Source organism: Parambassis ranga, chromosome 19, assembly GCF_900634625.1.
Source record: "Parambassis ranga chromosome 19, fParRan2.1, whole genome shotgun sequence".
NCBI lineage: Eukaryota > Metazoa > Chordata > Actinopteri > Ambassidae > Parambassis > Parambassis ranga.
In genome coordinates this window covers 9,604,264-9,629,512 of record NC_041039.1, presented here as the reverse complement: position 1 = coordinate 9,629,512, position 25,249 = coordinate 9,604,264, and the positions used below count along the sequence as shown (strand labels likewise).

The following is a 25,249-nucleotide window of genomic DNA, read 5'->3' as shown; positions in this document are numbered from 1 at the left end:
GGTGCGACAAAACAGATTAGGAAGAAGAGGAGAGCGCTGTTGTTCCGTCAGTGTGTCTACAGCTCAGTCAGTTGAATTGTTGAAAACGGGAGGGTCGGGCTGCCTTCCGCTGAAGCTGCTGTCTCATCACTGCTGAAAAAACTTGTCCGCAAACTTTTGGGATTGTTTTCGTGTATGAGTGGAGGTACAGTGGGTGGAAGTGACCGTGCGAGGGAATGGATAAGCACAAAGGTAAGAGGAGAATCTGTCACTGTAATAACTCTTCTCGACTTAATGCTTCCTTATGCTGCTGTACAGCTGCTGCACAACTGTATGGTGACACTTTCAGTGTTTGTTCAATACACAGAACACACATATGATGATTACAAATGCCATTTATGACGGGTTTGGATTCTTTTGCCTGGAGAGACAAAGAATGTGCTGTTGTGTCATTTTGTATGATAACTGGAGCAACGGTCACCTGCCTCTTACATGTGACTTTCTATAATGTATAATCAGCCTCCAGTCCTTCAGGAAGAAAATTTTCAAGTGGGGTCTGTAAAGAAGTTTACACTGTGGCCACTGATGGATTCCAATAGCTGCAACATTGTTCTCACAGCATTCCTCAAATTCCTGTGGTTATTTGTTCATGAAGGATGAGCAAGGCCATTTTAATGTTTCCTGGTGGACGTCAGAAGTAGTAGTAGTAGTGACCATATGTTGTATCTTTACCTGAAAACATACAGTGGAAAGGTTGGTTGTATCTTTGAGCCTCTCAACACTGATGGGAGCAGTATCACTATGAATCTCCGTCCAACCCCCCCACTCTCCTCTTTGCTTTTTCTGGTCCGGTCTGGATGGACAACAGAAGTAACCTGCTGGACAGGAAACAATGGTGACTGCTCAAACTGGAATGGAATCACCACAGTTTGAAAGAAAGCAGTCTTCCTGCCACATTCCCATTCACCAGCTGACTAGGCAGCCTAGTCTATTTACTCCCACATGTTTTGCAAGAGTAAATGCAAGCAGCCAAATGCAGAGGCGTCCTGTGTATAATTTCCTGTGAGGCGATTTAATTATCATGTATCGCATAATTGTTGATGCAGTATATAATAACAATATAGATCAAAATGTGATGATGTAGATGTCGTGTTCAGCTTCATTGTTTACTTGTGTACTAACAGCAGACAGGTATGTGTGATTGATAAGTCTATGGCTGAAGGGAGACAATAATATCACAGCTCTTGTTACACACACGCTTTCAGTCAATCATTTTGTGCTATGTCTGTCATGGGTAATTAAAAACTGCAAGTGTCCAGTGCCTGAGCGAAACACCCCATTGGTCTCATAGGGTCATGGGGGTCAATGTAGCAACAATATAGACAAAATAGTGCAGGTGCTATTGATAACACTGAAGATTCCCTCCATCATGGAAGGCAAGGCAGAAGACCATTGTCAAGATCGATAATGTGACGTTGACATGTTGATAAATAACTAAAGAAGCCCAAATTGGTAATAGGGTAGCTGCCGGTGGACTACCAAGAAGAGGGTCACTCAGTGCTACAGAGAAATATTGCACTGAAATGTCTGCAAGGGCTTCTATCCAGAAATGTGGATTTTTTACTTATCCAGCATTCACCTTATTCACCTGGTATCCTCAGACTACTATTCCCCCAGGTGACCGTGGAGTAGGTGGATTTAAAAAGGCAACACATTTGCATTTAATGGATGTGAGAAGAGCTGACAGCAATAATGCAGAGAAAGAATCATACGCCCGGACGGTTGTCACACATTGCAGAAAGTGTGCTAGTGTGTGTGTGTTCAGGCTGAAATAAGGCCTGGAGTGTACTCTTTTGGCAGCTGTATGCAGCAGCACCAGGACATTGAATTAGATACTAACAGCCACAGGCAGCCCAGGAAGGGGGTACAGTAAAGGGAAACCTGTGAGGCCAATGACAAGGAAAGGCATTATTTAGTATTCTGGATATGCTCTGAGTTTGTGAAACCTGACTCATGCAGCTTTTATTTCAGAAAGGCAGCACTGCAGCTTTCGTCGCTGATTCTCACACCTTGTGCCAGGGATAAGGATCAAATTAGTGAAACCACCTGGAGCTTTGTTTGGCTTGAATGACCTTTAGGTTGTGATGGGACATGTTTGGGAATCATTAGAGTCTGTACTGCAGCAGCTCAGCCAAGAGATGATTAGAGCACTTTTTATGCAGCTATTAGCCCACAGCTCACATTGCCCAGCACTTAATTACAGCCCACATGCTACTGAATATGAAATAATTATATTGGCAGAGATATTTATAAAGTCTTTTCCACTGGACTTTGTTCACCGGCTGTCTTGTTAAACGTGTCTTGATCAGCTGACAAAATAATAAAATCATTACACACAGACATTTTTGCAGCAATGGTTTATCAAAGAAACAGTTTTAGTGTAATTACCCTGAGAAGGGGAATAGAAACTTGTGTTTATTTTTGTAAGATCCTCTCTAGTATTTATTATCTTCCTTTCCTTGTCAATCACTGCCTTCCACCTTAAGCCCTTGCTTGTTTTGGTTCCCATGGATCTGACCAGTGTCCGTATAAAGCATGAATCCACATGTCTTTTGTAATTGAGCTGAAAAGCGATGGGATCTCTTGCCTCCAGCATTTGTCATCTTTCCCAACAAAGATCCATCTCTGTGACCAATGCTGAAAATACAATGTAAGAAAAACAGTGGCAAACTAACAGATGTGCTGCACTTACACTTTGTATGCGTTTGATGCAGTAAAATAAGACTGTAGGCTATGTAACCTGTGTGACGGTGCAGCAGAATGCATGGGTGTATTTTAAACTAAATGCTAAAAGGCTAATGTTTAGCAGGTGTAATAAGAATCATCTTATCACTTAGCGTCATAGGGCAGCAGCCAGTGCTTCAAAAAGTTCTGCTATAGTCTGTAAATTCTACACTTTAGCATAGCATACAGTCTATTAACAGTAGTGATCGTGTCAGTCAAAATTATCTTCAGTCAAAGGTGCTTTTCAGTGCAGCATAAGAATGTAACGGAGTCACTGGGTTTAGTGGGGTTGACCTGCCATAAGCTCAGCAGTTACAGGCTTAGATGTAGACCATCAGGGCTGGCATGGGGTCTCCCGGTTCACTCATACGTGTGTCATGGGGATGTACTTGTCAACGGGAGGCTAGTGGAGTGCAGCTACTTCAGGAAGCTGGACTGGGCTATAAAAATGATGAAAAGAAAGACGGTCTTCCTGCTCTGTGGCAGTGGGGCGCTCTGTGTGAGTTTGGCCCTTTTTGCCCTCTGGGCCTCACTCATGTTCATTTTCAACACATCAAACACATCTTTGTTTATTAGATACAGGAGCTCTGGGTCGGACCTGTATTGTGTTTGTTTCTCACCAGGTACACTTCTGATGGAAATGGTGCTTGGTATGGGAGAACAGGAACTTGCACATTTTGTAATCACACACATATGCACACTTACTGGCCCTCCATGCAGCCCTCCTGGCCACTTTTCTCAGGGATAATAACTGAGCAGAGAAGCTTTTATGTGGGTGACTCTGAGGCGGCCTTACTAGTTACTTTTTATTTGTCAGCAGCTGCTTTTAGTCTGTCACTTTCTTTCTCATCCTGCCAAGAAAGCAGAAGCCTATAAAGCCTTTTTCTTATATGAATCTCTTTATCACTATGCCATTGGTCCTAATTGAAAAATGACTGATAGTTAATGCTTAACCAAGGTGATAAGTACAGTACATATATGTGCTTCACACACCACACAACATGTAGAGGGTGATGTCTTTGACTAATGGTGAGGACCTATGGAGGGAGGAAATGGTTTTGGGGAAGTAAAAGGGAGGGTGGAGGATTAAGAAGAGGAGGTGGAACAGCACTGAGCCTCTTCTGTCTTCTTCTGCCAGGGCTGTTTCATCATGAGGTATATAGCTTAACTTTTGTGTGTATTGTCAAGATACCAATCACGTAAAGTAAAGCAGTGGTCAGCTTTTTGAGGAGCAAGCACTTTAAAATAATAAGTTAAACCTAAAGAAAGCGTTTGGAAAAACGAGTTGTGTTTGAGCTTCTTTGTCCACAGACGGGAGGGAAACAAAAGCATCTGCATATATTTCTCTCTGGATATGTCACTGCAAGCTTAATTTGATTCATTGTTAATTAAAAACTGATGAGCTCTGTTTATGTTTGTTATTGAGATTCCAGTACAATAAAAGTGTTGTGAAACCCTGAAAACTGGCAACAAAAACATCCTCTCATATCTGAAAACATATTGTTTGTTGATTAAACAGATAAAAATGAAAATACCAGCACTCCATTTCAGTCTTCTCTCTCTCTCTCTCACACACACACACACATCATCCTAGTCAGAGTGTTAAATTTTAGGCATCATTTGTCGTGATCTGTGAGTACTACCGGAACCTGTGCTGCATCCTAATCAAAATCAGGTTGCTCAAGTAGACCAGGGTGCCTTCCCATAAACAACAAAGATTTACTTGGATTTTTCAGAGCCCATTAGCATGTTTCAGCTGTGAAAGGCTTCCTGATTTCTCCAAGGGCTAAGCTGTAAGTCTCAATATAACCAAGACAGAGCAGATCTAAAGAAAGAGCAGTGTTTTGGAAGCTAAAGCGTGAATAAAAGCAAGATTTAGTAGTCAGGGCAGCGGGAAGATGAAAGAAGAGAAACTTGGAAAAGAAAGTAAAACTGCTCTTGATAAGTGACTTCTTCTTTGTAGCTTCTGCCCTTAGTATTTTCAACTTTGTAAGACTTCAATCTGTTGCTTAGCATGTTGGGATGAATTAGGTCTAGAGTCCAGTGCTTGTATTAACATTTGCCTCTGATTCTTCCTGCTCTTTCTTCCTTTTATCTTTTTCCTGGTATGGGGTTGAAGCTTCTGTTTCTTACTCTAATCCCATTGATCAAAGTTGGTTAAAATTTAATTGTACCCTTGCAGCATGATTTAAGCACAGAGAAATAATATCGTCAAAAAAATGACTGCATGCTTTCATTTTATTACTGTTTAATTCTTTTTTTGTTGTTTAACAGGTGTGTCAGCATTACAACTTCACCTCACTTCCTAGTGCAAATACATACATTGATATCAGATAATTAATAATAAACTTTACCTATAGCACCAGATATAGATCACAATAGAAAGGTTCTTTCTAAACCTAACCAAACAACAGCTCACACTTGGCAAAGCAGAAACCTCCAGGTAAAAAAAAATTGACTAGTGATAATCTCATACTTCCTGTGTGAAAGGCATGTGTGACTAGTGTGTCAAACATACTCTCTGATACACAGCTATATACTTTTGTTGGCCTCTGTTTACACAGACATAATAGAGCAAAAGAAAAATGTAAATGTAGCTCTGTATTGTGTCCCCTTTCTTTCCAGAGGTCCTACAGTTCTGATATCAGATGCATGCAGTCTCTGTTTCTATGGCAATAACACCCAAACACAGCTTGGTTTAATTCAGCCATGTCCGTGCAGTCCCTGCCCCACAGCTGAACCCAGCATGCTCCAGAGAGAAAGACCAATGGCTGCCAATAGCAATCCAATGCCAGTCAGACAGATGTACGTTCCCTTATTAAAGCCCTGCCATCAGCTGATTATCTGTCGCTCACACCAGAGCAAGAGCAAGCTGGAACAAAGCAGTCACACGTGGCTTCTTCTTCCAGTAGTGCACATGAAATTGATCAAAGGGTCACTGTCATTTATGTTTTCCCTTGTTAAAAAAATCTCTCTGCTTCAGCCATTTTGTTCATCTCTACTGAAGCAGAAGCCCTTTCACTGTGCCACAGTGTAAAAGGTACACAGAAATCCAGACATTTATAGATTAGTGTTTGGTCACTAGTTCTTCTTTCTGCGACCACTTCCCTTTTAGGTGGAGTTGTAGCTCTGTCAGTGTAAGGTGACCCAGATGTAGCTTCATGTGTGTCATTTAGTTCATTTAGAGATTTTCCACCTATAGAATTGTGTAAGTCCCTCATCGTAATTATATCTCTTGTTTATATTAACCTAAAGTATAATTTAGTCTTCAGGAAAAATGTTTTCAGACTTAATAAATAACATTCAAAACTGCCTCCTCCTCCTCCTCCCCCTCCTCCTTCTCCCTGGAGAGGACCGAAGCTGAACTAGGGAGTCTGACAGATATTATGCTAATGATTCTCTATTGTAAGTAATGGTAATAGTTGTGTTGTAAATAACTTTTATGGGTGGACAAAATGCCTGCTCAAGAATAGAAAATACTTTTAGCATTAGTGAAGCAGATTTGCACAGAATCCCCCTATTAGCTAATCACGTTAAACATTGTAGGGATTTGTCAGTTGTATTTGAAAGCTTCTGCAGATTTTATTCCAATAACGAACAAATTAAGATGCACATGTAAAATGTATTGTACTGATAATGTAAATGTACTGATAAACTGGAGTGGTTAATATGTCTTTAAGGTGCATCACCACCTGCTACTCTAAAGGAAAAGGAGATGATTTAAGAGGATTATTTACATAATGTTATCATGGTTTAGTATGTGTGTATTTCCTTGAGGCTTGAATAAATGCCTGGCTTGAATGCCTGGTCATAAACTCTGATGGTCAAAGGTCGATTGCATATAATTATGACGATCCTTTATCTTAAAGGTCGGCTTCAATAAGTTTATACTATGTACTTTTGACCAGCATCTGGCAAAGGCACTTTGTGTATAGTAGATTCAATGTGTGTTGACTGAGAGTTTGTATGTGTGAACCCATGAATGGAAATAGTTATTTGTGGTGTTTTACTGTCTTTGGCAGAGTGAGTCAGGAAAGCAGTCTGGCCTCAGGGATAATAGTGGCGTGTCACATCTACACAGGAGAACGACAGTTCTCCACAAGAGGACCTTAAAAATGAATGGATGAGTTGATGCATGAATGTACAGTAGGTGCATCTTGATGCAGGCACACTGTTATAGAAATACTCAGTGGTTAGATGTGAAGAAAGCAATGTGAGCACATCTGCAACTATTTTCAACATCTGCACCACATCCCCAAAATATGACTGTGATTCAGAGAGTGTCCCAAACAGACCTACACCAGCAGCTCCGAGCTGAACAAGCAGGAAGTCCAGCTTACACTGCTGCTGCCTTCATTGCATCATCACATTGAAGTAAATTCATCATTTCATATTTCAGCTTGTTTTTGTTAACTCTCAGTCTCATTTTATTTCAACACTGATATAAGTCATCATAAACAAGCTGCTAAACAGCATGCATATTGCATCAGTGGAGCACAGGCTATTTCCTGGAGCATAAATTAATATGCTGGTGTGTGTTTAAAAATGAGATGATGTGAAACTTTCAAGTGGATATTAGTAAAAATGAGTAATATAAGAGAGTGATATAAGAGATGTGATGATGCCGACACAAAGTTTGTGTCTGAAGTGTTATATGGACTCCTATACTGGCCCTTTTTTCTGTTATGAGGGAGATAGACTTGAAGCCAAAGCTGATTAGATTTGGTCACCATATTTCGAGGCTGATTCCCCTACTATAAAAGACAAATATATATCAGCAGTCCCATTTAGTTTTAAATGAGAGTCCATGCCTGCTTTGGTAATTTTAGAAAATCAGATGTGGTCTGTCTGTGTTGATGTAGGACCTCAAGCTTCTCAAAACAGGAAATGCTGCCCTTGACAAGACACTGTTGTTCAGCAGAAAAGATGTTTAAATTTAACAGGGAGAGTGTTGGAACAGACTCAGGTCAAATTCCTTTGCCTTGAGCATGAAAGAGCTACTTCAGAAATGGACTTGTATGTGCTTTTCGTGTTTTGGTCTGTTTTGATTAACGAAATGGTAACCTGTATCCAACCCTGATCATATATTCTTTACCACACTAGTGCCTTGTTATGACTTTCCTGAGACAAGAGTTGAGCATCTGTGCTCAGTGTCTGCTACATATTAAAATGAAGCTATGATTTGTAGTCCAGATGTTCATGCATAATCAGACAAAAGACATTTTTAAATTTTGTTGGGTGTTTTTGGATTTCTGGTGAAAAGGAAACAGCTATTGCTGGATATTTTCTCACAGATAATCCTGCCTGACCTTAAACAGTAGTGTTTTTATGTCGAATCCAAAAGCAGTTAACAACACAAACTGACAGACATGGTGTCAGGGGGACCTGAACCACTGGGTGAAAGTCCACAGCATGTGGAACAGGTATAAACGACTCAATCTTGTCAAAAGGTAAAAGAGGGAGGGTTCAAGCTTTAAAAAGGCTGTCAATCAAAATGTACTTGTTGCGCTGGGACCTAACTTTTAAGTTCCAATTATAGCTCTACACTGTGGGTCTGTGTAAAGTGAGACAAATAAAAAACAGGAAGTCCAACCTTAGACATGAGGAAGAGAAATTAAATGTAGGTGTTTGTAAACCTTTCATTTGACTGATTATTCAAACAAACCTGTTTTTTCTATTGTAATTAAAATTCAGTGTAGCCCTAATGGCCTCTCAGATTCCTCTTGGCTATTCTACAGAAGTGAATTGTTTATGCTGCAGAGGCTGTGGCCACTAACTGGATGTGCAGTAGGCGTCTGGCCAAGCCATAGACCACAGAGACGGCCCTGCTGCAGACCTCCCTGTCCTGTCAGCTGACTCTGTTTCCCAGGGTCCCCCAATCCAAAAGGCCATCTGAGTCAATCTCTGCAAACACGCAAGGAGGAGAAGCTGGAAAAATGTTTAGATTTGTGTGGAGCGGCCAAACATCAACAGCTAAACATTAAGAAACAATCTGATTACAGTAATATTACAGCACATATAGGAGTTGAAATTTCAGCATATTCTTTAATTATTGGCCTCTCAGCAGAAGTTGACTCAGCTGTCAGTGCTGGAGTCGTTAAGCTTCAGGAAAGCCTCTCGTCATCTCGTCAAAGGCAAAGCTTCCTGACGTCTGACACCTTATGCTGCAAAAAAACCTCAGTTTTCAGAGGTTCTTTGATGTGAGAGAGTGTAGGAAGGAGGGGAGAGGGCATGAGCGCATTCCCCAAGGCTCGGCTAGTGATCAGCATGAGCCGGATGGAGCCGTTAAAACAAGATAGCTGACAGTTTTAATAGAGTTCAAACCGAGAGGAGCACTTTACTGTCCTTGTAATACTTTTCATTTTATGTGGAGCAAAGTTCAGTTATTTAATTGTTAGTTTCTGTTTTGAGTTGTAGTTATGAATACATTTTATTTGAGCTGTATTTCATTGTGTGCCAAAGTTTTAAATTTAATGTCTGTGGTGACACCTTAGTGCATCAGTGGTGATGTGTTTTTATGTTAGCATAGCATAGACTGAGTCACAGAGAGTCTGGAATGTGTAATTATTGTTGACATTTTTTCATAATAAACAAAAAAAATTCATTAACTTCCACCGATACCTGCCCCACCTTTCCCTTTAATAAAGTCCTCCTTCTTTAGACCCCTCTTCTGTCTCTTCTCACACACTGAGGTCTGCTGTGGCGAGGGGCCTATTCATGAGACAGTGAAGGGAAACACAAAGAGCTCCCCACACTGTGTAGAGGGCTGTGAGCTCAGCGCTGACCCCTGAAGGATGTGTGTGGGCTGCACCCAGACACAGTGGCCCCGCCGACTTTGGGCCCAGGCTCCTCCCTTACTCCTCTGAACTTGACCTTTTTACTCAAACTCCCAAAACAGCCCCAAACACACTGTCAATAGCAACTGGATGAGAGAAATGAGCGAATGAGTCTGAGTGGTTATTGACTGTTGCCAGATAAAAACCTCTGAAGAGTCTCTCCCATGTAAAATGCTGGCATGCAGCAAGGGAAGAATTAAGAAGCGAACAAACTAAGAGCTGAAATCAGTGTTAAAAGTCTTTGAGTTGAACAAGTTCTCTGCCATAAATTCAAGTACAACTTTCTGAATCTGTCTGGAAACCTTTTTATTGCTTATGGGTCTTCTTTATTCTTGACCAGTCTTTAATACTCATAAGTGTTTCCCTGCCAAGGAATGTGCAATGAGATTTAAAGGTATTTTTATTTTGCTGTAAATCCTAAGTCCCTCTTGTCTGTCTGTGCTTCCAGTGCTGGACGAGCTCCTCATGGAGCTCCACCGCTTCTTGCTCATCCTGGACAAGGAGGCCCTGAGCGGGAACGCCACAATACAGAAGGGCCTGCTTTCCGACCTCCTCCAATCTTACAGAACTTCAAATGGTGAGAGGAAAAACTATCACCACTAATCTAAATCTGTCAGTGCTAGGAGGAAATATAAATCTGAAACTGCCTGACCAAATTCTCTCTTCATTTAAGTGGATATTTCTGGGGAGATTGTATACATTTTTGTCACTAAACACAAACAAAGAGAGGAAAGTAATATGAATTATTTAAAACTCTCTGACAGCGACAGGTCTCTGCTATGGGGGATATTCTCTTCCATGAAGGCTGCTAAATGTCTATCCTAAATATAATTCCATCCAAATAAATCTTTGCAAGTGAAAGGTGCTTCTCTATCACTCCACCAGGCTCCATTAAAAACAGTCATTTTAATAAGGAGTTGCAGGTCTACCACTGTATGAGCACATTTGATTCTAAACTACCAAATGAAATCCACACAAAACATCTGTGTTATGTGATTTATTATTGTTCGTCAATGGAAACTTGTTGTTGTTAAAATAGTCCGTGGTCATATTGGTGCACAGCCTGCCAATACAACATGAACCTTTGCAACCCAGAGAAGCTCTGAATGTGGTGTGTGCAGTTTCACTTCATACATTGCTTCGCACAAAATGCTTCAGATAAAAAAACATCTTTTTTTTAAAAAAATGTTGTGTTACGGGACAGTTGTATTGGTTGAAGGTTAACCACAAATGTTTAGTTTTATTTAAAAGCTGTTTAGACTGACTGGCAGTCAGTGTGTCTTTATGCAAAGCACATTATGTAACATGTGGTCATTCTCTGTGTTTCCCACACTTGACTGAGCTTTCTGCAGTTTAGCCTTAAAAAAACCTATTAAGCAACCAGGTCTGGTATCATTTTCTTATTTTAAATTCTCAGTAACCACCATATAATAATGACACACTTATAAGCAGGTTGCATTATCCTCAAACATTGTCCTGACAGAATTGGGTATTGTTTACCTACATTATTGTTGTAAAAACAAAGTGCCTCTTGCTTCACCCTAAAGTGATGCAAGGTCTGATAAAGTGTGTTATAATACAGCTAAGGACAAGTTTGTTGTTCTCACTGGCTCTGACACAACATGAAACTGCTGGTGGTCTGAGGAGGCCATCTAACTTCTGTGTAAAGTAGGCCAGCACTGAGCCTCAGCCGGTATGATTATGACAATATAAAATATATTAATTATCCCTCTACCACTAATTTAGCCTTAGCTGTGTCGATAGCACATGCTTAATTTCTCAGATTCTTTTACATATTTCATCAGTTTATGAATTGAAATTCACTTCCCCTCTTGTCTGTCTTACACACACACACACACACAACTGCACCCTAACACACACAAGCAGTCATGCTTTTCCATGTTCAGGTCCCGGGCTCGTCTCTCCATACTTCCTCTTCTGGCTCCAAGCTGTATCATTTTTCCGAAGCTGCATTTATCCTCTGGGGATACTCACTTCCTTTTGAGCAGCAGTTTATAAATAGCGTTTCAACTTTGTTCCCCCGAAAATCTGTTTTCACTGTACAGGCAAAACATCATTTTATTCTGCCGCTGTTTGATTTCACCTCATGATATCTATTTCAAAGGAGAAGCCTTCTCCGGAGTATCACCCAAGGTTATATTTTGTTTGATTTCCTCTTGGGGTATAATCATAAGTCAGCAAAAATATTTAATTCAGTCAAACAGCCCTTCTTAAAACTGTGCTGCAGCTCTGGAACAAATTCCCATAACAGGTTGCAGTAACCAGCTGTAGCCCGCAGCCTCAGAGTTTATTGTTTAAGAACAGCCATTTATTCACTCTGTTTATGTGGCCATGTTATGGCATTGTGCTCACCAGCTTGTAATTATTACTCCAACATGTTAACAGTGGCCAAACACAACCCAGCAGTGGTGTATGTCATAGGGTTTCATCATCTCCACTTCTTTCCAGAATGATACTTTCACACACGTTCACACTGACCTGCAGACATTTATATCTGAGAACAGAAGGAGGTCAAGTTCAGCCCTGGTCATTTGAAAAGAGACGTTCACCTTCTATTGGGAATAGATTCCTGATCACTGTGGAAAAATTTCCCCTAAACATGCTAATAAGCAAACATCCTAGCCTTAATTCTACAAATGTTTACATTGGTGCTCTGCACTGTTATGTTGTTGTTACAATATACATTGTAAAAATCTTTAGTGTTTCTAATGGTGCATCAAGTCCATATCTTCAAAGAAAGATGTGACACAGTGCTCCATCTGTGCAGGCGAAAGGGGGTTCTTTGACTAATGTCTGATGAATGCTCACCACGGTGAGAGTGGGTGTCAATAATGGTCCCGTCTGTCCGTACAATGGGCTACTTGTTTGGGTGAAGTTCCCCTTTAATCCTGGACTCTTGACAAATATGATGAAAGTTTGTTTGGCTCTGTAAGATCAGGCATCAGATTTCCCGAGTGGGGTTCACACTCATTTCATGTTTAAAAATGTAAGTGACTTTTCTATTTAAGTGTTATCGTGGATGCACATCAGAGTAAAGCAACTTTGAGACTTACATCAGGAGCTACACTGGATAGGAAAGGCCGCACTACAGGCAGATTAAAGAGGAGGGACAAACCAATAGATGCATAAGTAATACCAAGTGTTTTAGCCATGAATGATCAGGTTTGATATATAAATAAATAGTGTTATGTTATATGAAAACTAAAGGGTCTTTGGCAAGTACGGTATATATTGTTCTGTATATGTGAACTGATTTTCTGTGGTGATTACCCACAGTGTGAAATGATCCGATGCGTGCTGCTGTCAACCTTTAACCAGCTTTGGGCCGTCTCTGTATGCAGGTGCTGATGAGGAGTACATCTACATGAACAAAGTGGTTGTTTCTGGGAAGGACAAAGATGACAACGGTGAGTTCTAAAAGGATCCTCCGTCTTTCTTCTGAAAAACACGATGAAAACTGCATTCTTGGCAAATGTTTTGACATACGGGACAGAGCCACACACATACACATAGTTAAAATGTTTGATGCTGATTCCAGCTACATGAATTCACATGTACCGTAGATGTGTCTTCAGCAATAAACAGACCGGTACCGGTAAGTGTAATTCTTATCTTCGTAAAGCATGTCTAAAAATAGGGCTTTTACTATTATTTTGAGTTTGGCCAAGTGGGACAAACAGTTATCTTATTACATATCACGCTCAATTTAAACAAAAGAGAACAGCAGACATGATAAGCTGCTGCAAACTGTGGGCCCCTCAGCTCCCCTCCTCACACCCACCATTTCCTGTCTGTTTCTTCATAGCTTCTCACCATCTGAGACTGACCTGTTTTGTTTGGACCTGTGATGAAGAATGTGGTTTCAGACTTAACACACATTTTCAGCAGCCATAGAAAAAGCCACAGGTTTCCTTCTGAAGAACTGATGGAACGTTGCGGTCTTCAAAGTGACTGTTGAGGTTTTGTTAATCAGTAAATGCTTGAACTTTCCCTTGTAGTTTTAACAGCATGAGAACCTTTAAGACTTTAACGTTTGTGACCTTTATTGTTATGTTAAGAGTCTTTCGTTCTCAGTTTGTGAGGATTGTTATTCTGTTTTTTTGCAGACCTACAGCAGAAAATGTAGCTGCGTAGATTTTGTGTCATTTATGACCTAACCATGTTGCATTTATTTTCATATAAGGGAGGTCACAGATGCACTGCGTTTATGTATTTTTCTGTGAAAACCATAAATCTCTCCAAAGCCTTTCCCTATTTTCTTGAACATGAACTGCGGTCCTGTGCGTTTTGCATATTAAGGTCATTTCTCCCATACAAACACTTCCCCATGATTTGGGTTATGCGGTTGCTGCTATTTTAACAAAGAAGTTTCTGTGCTCTCTGTGACTGTTACCAGGAAGCACCAGGAGACATCTGGACATCTGGAATTAGCAGTTGATTGAAACATTTGGACATGCATGGAGGATTAGTTATTTCATTTATTCCTAATTCATTCAAACGCTTGACATTCCCGACTTGCTGTTTTATGCTTGTATGTCCTAGATGACAGATCAGATGCCTTGCTCAACGGAAAAGCAGCTAAACATCTCCCCGTCCCACAGAAGAACCTCCCTGACCTGCCGCCACCAAGAACAGTAAGTGATTAGTGATCAGCTCCTTTTCCATCAGAGGGGATTAACATATAAAATGATTCGGCTTAACGCGCTGCAGCTTGTCACTGTGATGGGAATGGTAATAGTATAATTGACCCCAGTAGGATGGCTGAATTCAATAATGGGAAGGTTCAGTGGAAATCATGATTATACGACTGTACAAATTCCAGCTTTGAAGGTGATTGACAGGGTTTGTGTTACAGTATGGACATCACTATCACTGAGCACCTCAAGTGTTAAAAGTAAAGCACTATGAATTCCATTGGATTTTATTATTGCACTAAAACAACTGCTGTCTGCACTCATGCAAGCCAAAAACATTTCCCACAACCCTCAGAGTCACAAGCCTGAGCTGCAATGTATTCTCCCACAGAAACAGGTATTTAACAACTCAGGGGGGGCAGCAAACACTGGAGAAATGATTACACAAGAGTGTGTATGTGTGTGTGAGAAAGAGGGAGAGAGAGAGAGAGAGCTGCAGTGTGTTTTATGTTGACTGGGAAACTGTTGGCTCCTGATTTGGCACAGTGTGACTTCAGGAAAAGAATGAGAGATTTTGAAGATCCCGTCGGTGCTTTTGAACTTTACACACACATCCACAGTGGCCTCCGGTAATACAAACTACAGTAGCAGCTGTTGCTAATCAGAGCACATGCTCAGTGTCTGCATGTGTGAGGGCGTGCATGTGAAAGTAAATGTTATTTTTGTTTATTCTTAGAAGTTTTAAAAAGATTGTTTTTCACAGGTGCTGTATACTTTCCGCTAATTCTTCAGACGTGTCTGGCAAAGACATTTCTTCTTCCCTTTTCCTGTCTGTGTCCAGTTGTGGTATAACTGGTCCCGTTTTGGGAAGCCTGAGTAAACATGTCCACAGTGACCCACTCTTTGGAAACCCCTTCATCTGCCTGCGTGGCTTCCATCCATCTCCAGTGATGGCGTATTCAAGAGTTAACATGTGTTTCACTGTGAACACAGAGTCCCCCCTTATCATTGCAGTGAACAGCGCCCCCTTGCTGTTGATGTAGTGTCCCGGTATGGCCGTCCACTGGCCCGTTGTGATGTTGTAACAGTCCAATAGACAGCGCAAGAAGTCGTCACAGGGCCCGTTGCGCATCACATAAAGATTGTCCCTGTGGGCTACCATACAGTGCCCGTAGCTCTGAGGCCTGATCATCGTGGTGGCAAGTTTCCACTCATCTGTCACTGGGATGTACTCGTAAATATCTGTGGTGTCAGGTGGTTTCCAGAAGCAAATAAACATCCTGCGCCGTGCCACAGCACAAGCTGCAGATGCAACAGGTCTTGGTGCATGTTGAATAAATGTCCACTCTCGCTTTGTAGTGTTGTAACTCTCTGCTGTGGAAATGATCCGCTTTTGGAATTCTCCACCGATGGCATAGAGCCGGCCCTCATGTCCTAGCAGTGTGAAATCATATCTTGGCTGCTGTGGGCCTGGAAGAGTAGTCCAAACCCCCGTTTCAGGGTCGTAACAGAAGCTACTGTCTACTGTGTCCTTGCCATGACCATAAACTCCCCCCACAATGTACAACCGATTGTCCAGCACTGCCACACCAGCCATAGAGGTACTGCAAAGAGTTGGAAGGTCTGTCAGGTGCTTCCACTCTCCTTCCTTTTCATCAAGGTAGCAAACGATCCTAAAGGAGTCTTGCAACAGCTCCATTGAAGGAGAATGGGTGCCTATAGCGATGAAGGTAGTAGGAGACAGGGTTTGAGAATAGTGAAGCAGCTCCTCAGGGATTGTACTTTCCGCTGCCTCCTTAAGGTCCTCAAAGGCATCACAAAGAAACAGAGCTGCACTGTGAAATAGAGCATGCACCCCAAAGATGGAGGCTGCATGGTAAAGCAGGAGGCAGTTGTCTGAGTTTATAATGTCACAAAGATGTTGGACCAAACACGCAACCTGCAGAAAAGCAGCACACTCCACAGCTTCCACAAGCTCATCGGGGTCACTGATGATGGGAGTCTCTCCCCTGCAGACAGCAAGTGCAATGAGGAAACCCCTTGCATGCACTCCTTCTTTCAGGTGAACCTCGTCCTGCCGGCTTTCCTTCATCCCAGAGTGAAAGAGAGCACAGAAATAGTCGCTGTGCTTTGTGAGAAAAGAACGCTCTAGGTTGAACCAGCTCTCCTTCACCCTCACTCTCACCCAGCCCACCAGGTCCCCTCTGTCCTCTGGATCAGGAGTTGCATTCTCAGCATGAATATCCTGGTTGACTCCCAGGCCTTCAGGCACTTCCATGATCTTTTAAAGCAGGATCTCTATTCTTCCTACAAAAGGCTTTCCAGTGATAATTCACTGTGTGACCAGAGTGTAGATGAGACATTTTTCCCTCAGAACTGCACAGTAAATAAAGGTTTGTGTGAGTTCCATTGCGTCCTGTCTGCATGGTCTGAAAATAGAGTAGGGCTATAGATAGCAGCTGTGCCACTCGCAAGCGTCAGGCAGGAAACTGTTGACATGGACTCTAAGCGGTAATGTAGCTGCCTGCAACTGGTCATTATCAAGACCGCAATGTGATTGGCTAGTATAAGCGTTTTGCTGAATAATTCATGATTACCCCTTTAAATCCAGCAGTTATTTTAAATTTTGTACAAGTTTCATGCAAATAAACATGACAAACCAGAAATAATGGGCTTTCACAGTCTTCCCTGGCAGGCATAATATAGACATGTGCACAGTGAGTGTAATTTTTCATACTAAATACTGCTGACATCTGCTGCTTCTGTACACTCATGTTGTTTTTGGCTTAAGGATTTCTAAGCAAACACAACAAACAAAAAAAAGCCATAGAGACAGAAAAGTGCCTCCTGAATCTTGCTTTCAAAGCTGAGCTGTACTGATAATTTTTATCACTACCTTCTCTGCTCTAAGCTCCCAGCAGGCTTTTCAGATACACACACTGTGTGTGTGTTTTTTTTTTTTTTTTTTTTTTGCTGTGCCGGATTCTTGGCATGGGAACCAGGGATTTTCCATGTTCCTCTGACTCTTCGTTTTTTGGGCTCTTTTTCCCACTCTTTACTCAAATCCCCTCCACCACACCCGTGTCCCCCCCCACCCCCCCACTACTTGCTTTGTTATTTATGCTCTGACTCCTCGATTCATTCCTTCTAGTCGCTGTTTCTGTGGTGAGGCTGAGTGTGTGTGGGTATATGAGGTGGTTTAAAGTGACTAGAAAAGAGCTGGAGGGATTTTAAAGTCCTCTGGGAGAATAAAAACACACACCTGGCATGTCCCTCTCTTTCCTGTTCATCAGTCTTCCTCTCTATAGTGACCCACTATACCTTCGGCCTGAACTGCGAGCAGATTTAATTAAGAAAGAGAAAACGAGACAGAGATAAGGGTGGGCGTCTAAAAAAAAGGGAGGGAGGTTGCTTCTCTGGAATGCCTGGCTTTTTTGTTTTGTTTTAATTAATAACAGATGCCTTAACTTTTTCAGTATGGAGCAGTTTACACCAGTAGCACTGTTGCATGTCAGCATGTGTGTATTTTAAGGAGAATTTTTCTTAGGATGTCACTCTCTAGCAGCATCCGGTATTATAGTTTATCTAGTAGGTTTCTCATATAAATTATTATTTTTTATTATTTAAAAAAAATGCACTGAATCACTGAAACCCCATCAGTGGATGGCAAATTAGCTTGTGTCTACATAAGTGTAATGTCACACGATCACTCAATAACAACACTAAGATGGGGCTGGTGCATGGCAAAGAAGGCCAATAATACATTTACTACTTCATTTTCTTAGCTGCAAGCTAGGTTAGCTTAGCATTAGACCCGCAGTCCGAGCCATGGACTTTAAGTTCTGTGACTCTGTGACTGAGAGGTTCACAGAACTCACTGTTAAGAATAGGAACGTGTTGACTGTGGTTATGTAATTACTCTTACTGCCAGAAGGGGGAGCAAAGCAGTCAGTGCTGTAGCTTTAAATAATTAAATTCCAAAACATGTATAACTCTAATAAATCTTATATCTTATTCTGTGCTGGCATACCTTTAAGTATACCACTGTCCCTTAACCTGTCATTTTCCATATTTATGTGGTGATGTGAAGTTGTTATCATCTCGCCCAAAATGCCAGGATGTGAACACAGTACATAGACCCAAAACACATGACTAAAAGGAGAGACCTTTATCATGCCAGACATACCACTGATGTAACCCCTGTGATAAACAATGTTGCCAGTAAGCCACCTAAATGGAATGAATAACATTATTTACACAAGCTCTTTCTGTGTTTGCTCAACCTTGCATCATTTAGAGGAGAAGATCGTAAAACCAGATAATCACATTTGCTGATACATGCAATATGAAAAACCTTTAACAGCTCCATAATGTATAACTGATGTCTCACTCCTTAAACTACTGCGATTACATTTCTGTGGATCCTCCCTTCTCCTCACGTTCTGTCTTGCAGGCTAATCACACAAACAAGTCTCCGTCACTGCGGCTGTTTGTGGACTGTGTCATGACGCCACTTATTATGACAGCTCACTGCATCTGTTGTGTATTACTGGAAATGTGCTATATGATGGGAAAAGCTCCCAAACAGGGTGTTTACTGGGAGTTACTGCGTCTGCCTCTGACAGGCCACATCAGAAATAATGATTTTTATGCACAGACACACATGATTTGTTTTACATTTTTTGTTTGTGCTCTCAAGTTTTTTTACATAAGATTACAATTTCTTTGACTCCTTCACATGGCGTCAGAAGAATCCTGCCTCTGTCTCCGCATCTTTTTGCTTCATAGTTCAAGAACGTATACAATGATTTCATACATAGATACATAGCCTTCATTGGCAGCTGCGGAAGTTTTTTTTTTGGGGGGAGATGTGTATCTCCTATTTAACCTTGCCTACATACAGATTGCCTGATAGTTTTAGACTTGTGGTCACAGGTTGGAGAGATAAGATAACAGTTGAAACACATGATTTTCTCACAATTCCAAATAAAAAAAATCTCCTGACTTTTTCCAGAGAACATCTATGATGAAGTTTTCCCCAGAATTCTCCCCAGCAAATCACCAGATGACACCCTTGTTTACAGTAATCTTGCCCGAGAGCAAGCTTGCAACATTCATTTTACACAGCATCCACTACAGAACAGATACTGTACAGAACTTCCATCCTATGTTGGACCTTGCAGACAGTCAGACGTTACCACACAAGAGATGAGAGCCAGATGATTGATTTCAAGAAACTATGGGCTCCCACACACACACACATAAATACATCACCCTGTTCTATTTTCCATTAACACACACACTTCCCTAAAGGCAAGTGTGTTGCTCTGTAGTGCACAGGGTCAAATGAGGGTGGGCTACATGAGGAATCCCCTGCTTACTCCTGAAGTGACAGCTAGATTAACCACATGTTCGGCTCACAGGATTAACATGTTCCTTTTCTTTACAGGGCATTCATCCATACAAGTGTGGAGGCTATTATGACAATAAATTGACTTTTACTCTTACGTCTATAAATCCCTCTCCTCTATCTCCTCTGTCAGGGTGTGGTGGGTCGGGAGCCATTCCCCTTGCCTGTAACTCCTGCTCCAGCCTGTATCGATACTTCAGAGAGTTACTATGAGGAGGCTCAGCCCTATGAGGAAACTATCAATGGTAAGAACTGTGGATCAGTATCGAAGAAGGGAAACTGAAATAAACACTTTGATCTGCACCAGTTTATACTGAAACTGTTTGACTGGTTGACATGGATTTTCCCTCATGAAATCTGGAGCTGTTTTCTTTTCTAAAGACATCTTCTGCCTTCAAACGTTGTCTTCTTTGTTCCTCTTCTACCTGTTCCCTGTGAGGATGTGTAGATCTGGACTGTTTTGGCCTCCTCTCTGAGCCCTGGATGCGAATGCACAGCTCTGACAGTGTGGTCTATGCTGTTATCAACAGGGGTAGCTAGGACTTGTGTGTTTATATGTTGCATGTCAGCAGGAAACCAGCATGTCCTCAAAGCAGTCATTGCTCAGCATGAGAGTCGTACATTTAAAGCAACAATCAGCCTCAGCTTATCAATTTCCTGAATGTTTTTTTTTTTAATTTTTTCATAACTTTGCTCTCATCCATCAATATTGAAAATGTGTGTATTTGCTTTATTGCATGAGTGTTCAATGGTCTTCCATTTCATAAAGGTCACAATATGAGACACTAACCTCATCTGCTTCTTCACACCCATACTGTTGATTTATTCATCTTTCTTGATCTCCGGTCAGTTTTGTAACATCATCCCTTATTTTTGTTTCTCAGATGACGGAGAAGCTGTGAGCAGTTCGTACGAGTCCTACGATGAGGAGGAGGTGACCAGAGGGAAGTCAGCACAGCACCAGTGGCCATCGGCAGAGGCGTCCATTGAGCTGATGAAGGACGCTCGTATATGTGCCTTCCTGTGGAGGAAAAAGTGGCTCGGTCAGTGGGCCAAGCAGTTGTGTGTCATCAAAGACCATCGCCTCCTGGTGGGTAATAAGACACAGCTTTGTGAGGTCACCATATATAGTAACAGGTTTAGAGAACAGGTGTGTAGAACAGATAAAACTGAACTAAGTACAGACACATGAAGACTGGGAGGAAGAGAAACCATATTAATGTCAATAGAGGTTGAAACGATCAGGAAGAAATTCGAAAGTAAAACCACACACACCAGAAAATACAAGTACCAAAACAAAGTTCTAATTTTAATGTCTTATGCTTACACCTCTGGCCGTACATAACATCCGGCCTCTGCATTTTTCAGTGCTATAAGAGCTCTAAGGAGCAGACGCCTCTGCTGGATGTGAGTCTGCTGGGCTGCACTGTCGTCTACAAAGAGAAGCAGATGAAGAGAAAAGAGCACAAATTGAAGATTGTTCCAGTCGGCGGGGAAGCCATCGTGCTGGGCCTACAGAGCAAAGAGCAGACGGAGCAGTGGCTGAGGGTGTGTTAAACTGCGTTTTCACGAATCCTTTAATTTTGATAGGAATTTTTAATAATAAAAAAAACTGATACATTTCCCCTTCATTAGGTCATTCAAGATATCAGCCCCAAGCCAGCTGAAAACTGTGACCCCCAAAATTCAGACTCTCCAAGGCTTATTTGCACTAAGGTAAGCCTTCACACTTTTCCTCTGAGGTGATCCTTGCCCTTAAAATAATTTAAAAGTAGATTTGGTCACACAGGGGGAGCTGAGCGAGAGACACTCAGTGGCATCAGAGAGCGGCAGCAGCACAGACAGCCATGCTGAAACTCCAGAGAACAAAGACGGTGAGTCGCATCAGGCTTCTCCTCACTCAGGCTGGTCCAACTCAGATTTGTAGCATTTATGACAGGATTCTGTCTCCTTTATCTTTTCCACAGTGAAGAAAAAATACTGTGCAGGCTTGAAATTCAGCAACCTCATGAACATCGGCAAGAAAAAACCCTTGTCACTAGAGAGTCCAGAGAAATGTGTCGACACCTCAGGTACTGGCTCTACTGAAGGCCTATAATCTAACATGAGAACACTGTTTCTCTGCCTCCTCAAGCATTAATCAGAAGGTGGTATTTTTGTCCTCCATCCTCTGCCAGGCTACCTAAACGTGCTAGTGAACAGTCAGTGGCGAACCTGCTGGTGTCTTTTAAAGAACGGACAACTGTGGTTTTACCAAGATAAGGGCAAAAACAAAGTAAGCCAGCCAGCTGTGACCCTGGAAGGCTGCAGTGTTCTGCCCGACCCGAGCCCGGAGCACCTGTACTCCTTTAGGATTGACATGGACGGCACACAGATGGCAACGCTGGAAGTAGATAACAAGAGTTTTCTGTACTTAATGTCTGTCTTAAAAGGTTTTCTACTCCTCATCAAATGTGACTCTAACTCTAAGCTAAGCTATAAAATGAGTGCTGTTGTAAATAGCTGTAAATAGACCCTCATATCTGTTATGTGTGCTGCAGGCTTCCTGTTCATGCTGTATGTTAAGCAGCTCAGTGAGGGACACTCAGTGTTCAAACTGTTCAGAGAAATAAGCAGAAGCCTGAAAGGAAATTATGTCCGGGACAAAAAACACCTTATACTGTATCAGCGGTTCTCAAAATGAGGAAAGATGTAGGGCTACTTGTTGAAATCCTCAACACAAACATGTTCTCTTTGTGCTGACATCAGCCTCTAATATATGTATGCACACAAGGGTGGTCTGTGGGACTGTGTGCATATGAGTGTATAAAGGGTGTGGAAGCACTGGGATTTTGGTGGACTTAATGCTACACCCTTTTTCATTAGGCTTCCAGTACCACCCAGCTGCAGTGCATATTTGGTCATAGGCAATGGAATTTAATATTTAGTCTTGAGGGTTTCTTATGACAATAATATGTTTTTTTTTCACTTGTAATATGAGGTTTGAAAATCAAACGCATGGTTTTACTGATCATCTGCCTCCCCAGGCCAAGACATCAGCAGAAATGGGTCACTGGCTGGGACTCCTGCTTTCACAAACAGGGTCCAAAACTGACCCAGAGGAGCTGACGTATGACTACGTCCACTCTGAGAGGATCTCCAGCATTGTAAATGCTGCAAAGACTTCCTTATAGTGAGTTACATATTTCTGTTCACCTTCTAGCATGCTGTTCTTTATGATGCACAATGTTTAAGACTCTGTGTCTCTAGCTTGATGCAGAGGAGGTACTCGGAGCCAAACACCTATATAGACACCCTGCCTTCCATTCCTCACAACTCTGATGAACTGTACGACGATGTGGCTTCTTTAGCGGACCCAGAAGTAAGTATCTCATGGCATCATCCCTGCCCTACAACTTTCAATTTTACACTTTTCATCTCCTAACTTCCTTCCCCCATATCATCCAGGAAGTTGAAGAGAGCAGCCTGCCAAAGTGTGAAGAGAGCAATCTCCAGGAACATAAGGAAACAAGCTCACAAGACGCCAGGGATCCAGCAAGTGCAGAGCTGGACATTGAAAACAGGATTTACTTGGACCTGATCCCTGTGCGCTCTTTCCTCCATACATCCAGTGGGGTGAAAACGTCCCCAGTCAAAGAAACTACTAAACATTCCCAGGTCCCAGCTGAGGACCAGAAGGACCCCTCTTCTCAAGAGGTTGACAATAGTGATTTACATAGGTTTCATATTTCTGTTACATTTATTTTTTAATTAATCATGTAATAATTGCAGGTTACTTTAACTGAGCCACAAGCAACACCTGCATTAAATGGGATAACTGCACTCTCAGAACCAGAACGCTCCCCAACTCCACCACAGCCACAAACTGATCCAGTCAAGACTTCACCGCAAAGCCAAGAGACCCCTAAAAGGACAAGCGTGGGAATCCCACAGGTCTTCAACTCTTCTGCGGGACAGATCCCCAAGAGCCTAACCGCTCCCACTGCAGCTTTGCACCCTCAGAGCCCACAGCCTGCACGGCCAAAGGCATATTCAATAGGTCAGGACAAACATCACTATACTTTCTTATAGTGTATCTGTGTTGTTTAGTCTTACATTACCATGGCTCCCTCTAGTGGAAAATTACTTTCCCTGCAGGCAAACTTTGTGTCTTTCAGGCAAACGTAAAAACAGTGCAGTAAAATTGAACACTTAATTCCTAGGTTGTCCAGGTGCAGTTGAAGTGAAACTGGGCAAGAATCGCACTGAGGCAGACATGCGGCGCTACATTGATGAGCGTGACCGCCTGGAGAAAGAGAGGGACGAGGTCAGGAGCAGCCTGGCAAACCTAAAGAAGGAGAGGAGGGAGGCCAAAGAGGAGCTCAGCACCTGCCAAGGTATACATGTGTTCCCTGTGGCACACATCTGCATCGTTCACACTGAAGAGTGAGGCTGACAGCTGTCTGTCATCCTCAGAACCCAAGCAGCAGGCCTCATTAGAGGCCTGTCTAAAACAGAAGGAGGAGGCCTGTCGAGAAGCAGAGCGCCGCAGGGTGGAGGTGGAGTTGCGGTTGGTTGAAGTGAAAGAAAGTCTCAAGAAAGTGGAGTCAGGGCCTTTCACACTGGGAACCACACTGGACAGCAGCCTCCAAGAAACACCTGCAGTGAGTGTACTGCCTTTGTTGCTATCATGTTTAAAATATGGAAAGTAATGTAAGCACTTCTCTCCTCAGCCTAAAACAGCAACCTTGCCAGCTCCTCAGACATCATCATCTTCCCAAATCACAAATAACAATGCCGGTGCAGATCCAGCTTCTCCTGTCAACTCTGCATCTGCTCTAAAAAACAGACCCACCTCCATTATGGCCACAAAAGGCAACGTCTTGCAGAAAGCAAAGGTGAGACTATATGAGGCTATATTTCTATAGACTGAGAACAATGATGACAGATGACAGCATATCAGAGTGTGTGTTCCTTTCTGCATTTACAGGAATGGGAGAAGAAGTCCACCACCTAGAAGAAAACCTCATTTGACCTCTAGAACTGATATTCAACACATTCTTGCCAAACTTAAGTTAAATCTACATCCTCCCTTCTCTGGACCATCCATGCTGAACAGATAAATGGCCAATCAGAAAGAGGTGCAATCTGTCTTCTGGCATACCACTGGATAATCTTAAATTCAATGACTTTCAAAATAGCTTTTTTTTTTTTTGCAAAGGGAGGAATCTAATGCAGGAGCATTTGGGCCAGTGTAACAAACAGGATGTTTAATATTTCAATCAGCCAAGTATTTCAAACCTCAGACAGAACACCTTCCCCTGACTAAATCATGTACACCCTAGATTGTAGCTTGGTTCATATATGCTGGTAGCCAAGATGTAAATATATTTACACCATTATTCAGCCATCTGGCTTATATTGCTAGCTAAAAATGCACTTTTTATTCAAATAAAAATGTACTGACAAAAATACTGGTTTGATTTTTGTCAATGAGAATGTCCCTCTTAACTTTACTGATGCCAGTGTGGTTTTTGAAAGAAGACAAAAAGTCCACTGTATCATGAATGCTGGAAACCTGCAGCATTTACAGGGTGATAATGCTA

The 25,249-nt window shown here is 42.0% G+C and overlaps 2 protein-coding genes across 2 annotated transcripts; one reads left to right on the top strand and one right to left on the bottom strand.

Moving 5' to 3' along the window:
• On the top strand, positions 1–25,115 carry afap1l2 (actin filament associated protein 1-like 2). The gene is made up of 20 exons (XM_028431096.1): positions 1–231; positions 10,048–10,176; positions 12,962–13,027; positions 14,163–14,254; positions 19,798–19,909; positions 20,113–20,196; positions 20,549–20,754; positions 21,033–21,212; positions 21,300–21,380; positions 21,454–21,538; positions 21,632–21,736; positions 21,842–22,053; positions 22,691–22,836; positions 22,914–23,025; positions 23,112–23,360; positions 23,436–23,703; positions 23,867–24,040; positions 24,120–24,307; positions 24,377–24,541; positions 24,634–25,115. Exons 1-20 carry the CDS (start codon positions 216–218, stop codon positions 24,658–24,660), a joined length of 2,697 nt encoding a protein of 898 aa, XP_028286897.1. The 5' UTR covers positions 1–215; the 3' UTR covers positions 24,661–25,115.
• On the bottom strand, positions 14,735–16,532 carry LOC114452028 (kelch repeat and BTB domain-containing protein 13). The gene has a single exon (XM_028431097.1). It carries the CDS (start codon positions 16,530–16,532, stop codon positions 15,012–15,014), a length of 1,521 nt encoding a protein of 506 aa, XP_028286898.1. The 3' UTR covers positions 14,735–15,011.
• Positions 25,116–25,249: the final 134 nt, after the last annotated feature.

Coding starts and splice junctions, on each gene's coding strand:
- afap1l2 (XM_028431096.1), top strand. Junction 21,213..21,299: donor AGACGGAGCAGTGGCTGAGG/GTGTGTTAAACT, acceptor CCCCTTCATTAG/GTCATTCAAGATATCAGCCC. Junction 21,737..21,841: donor GAAATGTGTCGACACCTCAG/GTACTGGCTCTA, acceptor ATCCTCTGCCAG/GCTACCTAAACGTGCTAGTG.
- LOC114452028 (XM_028431097.1), bottom strand. CDS start 16,532: ATGGAAGTGCCTGAAGGCCTGGGAGTCAACCAGGATATTCATGCTGAG.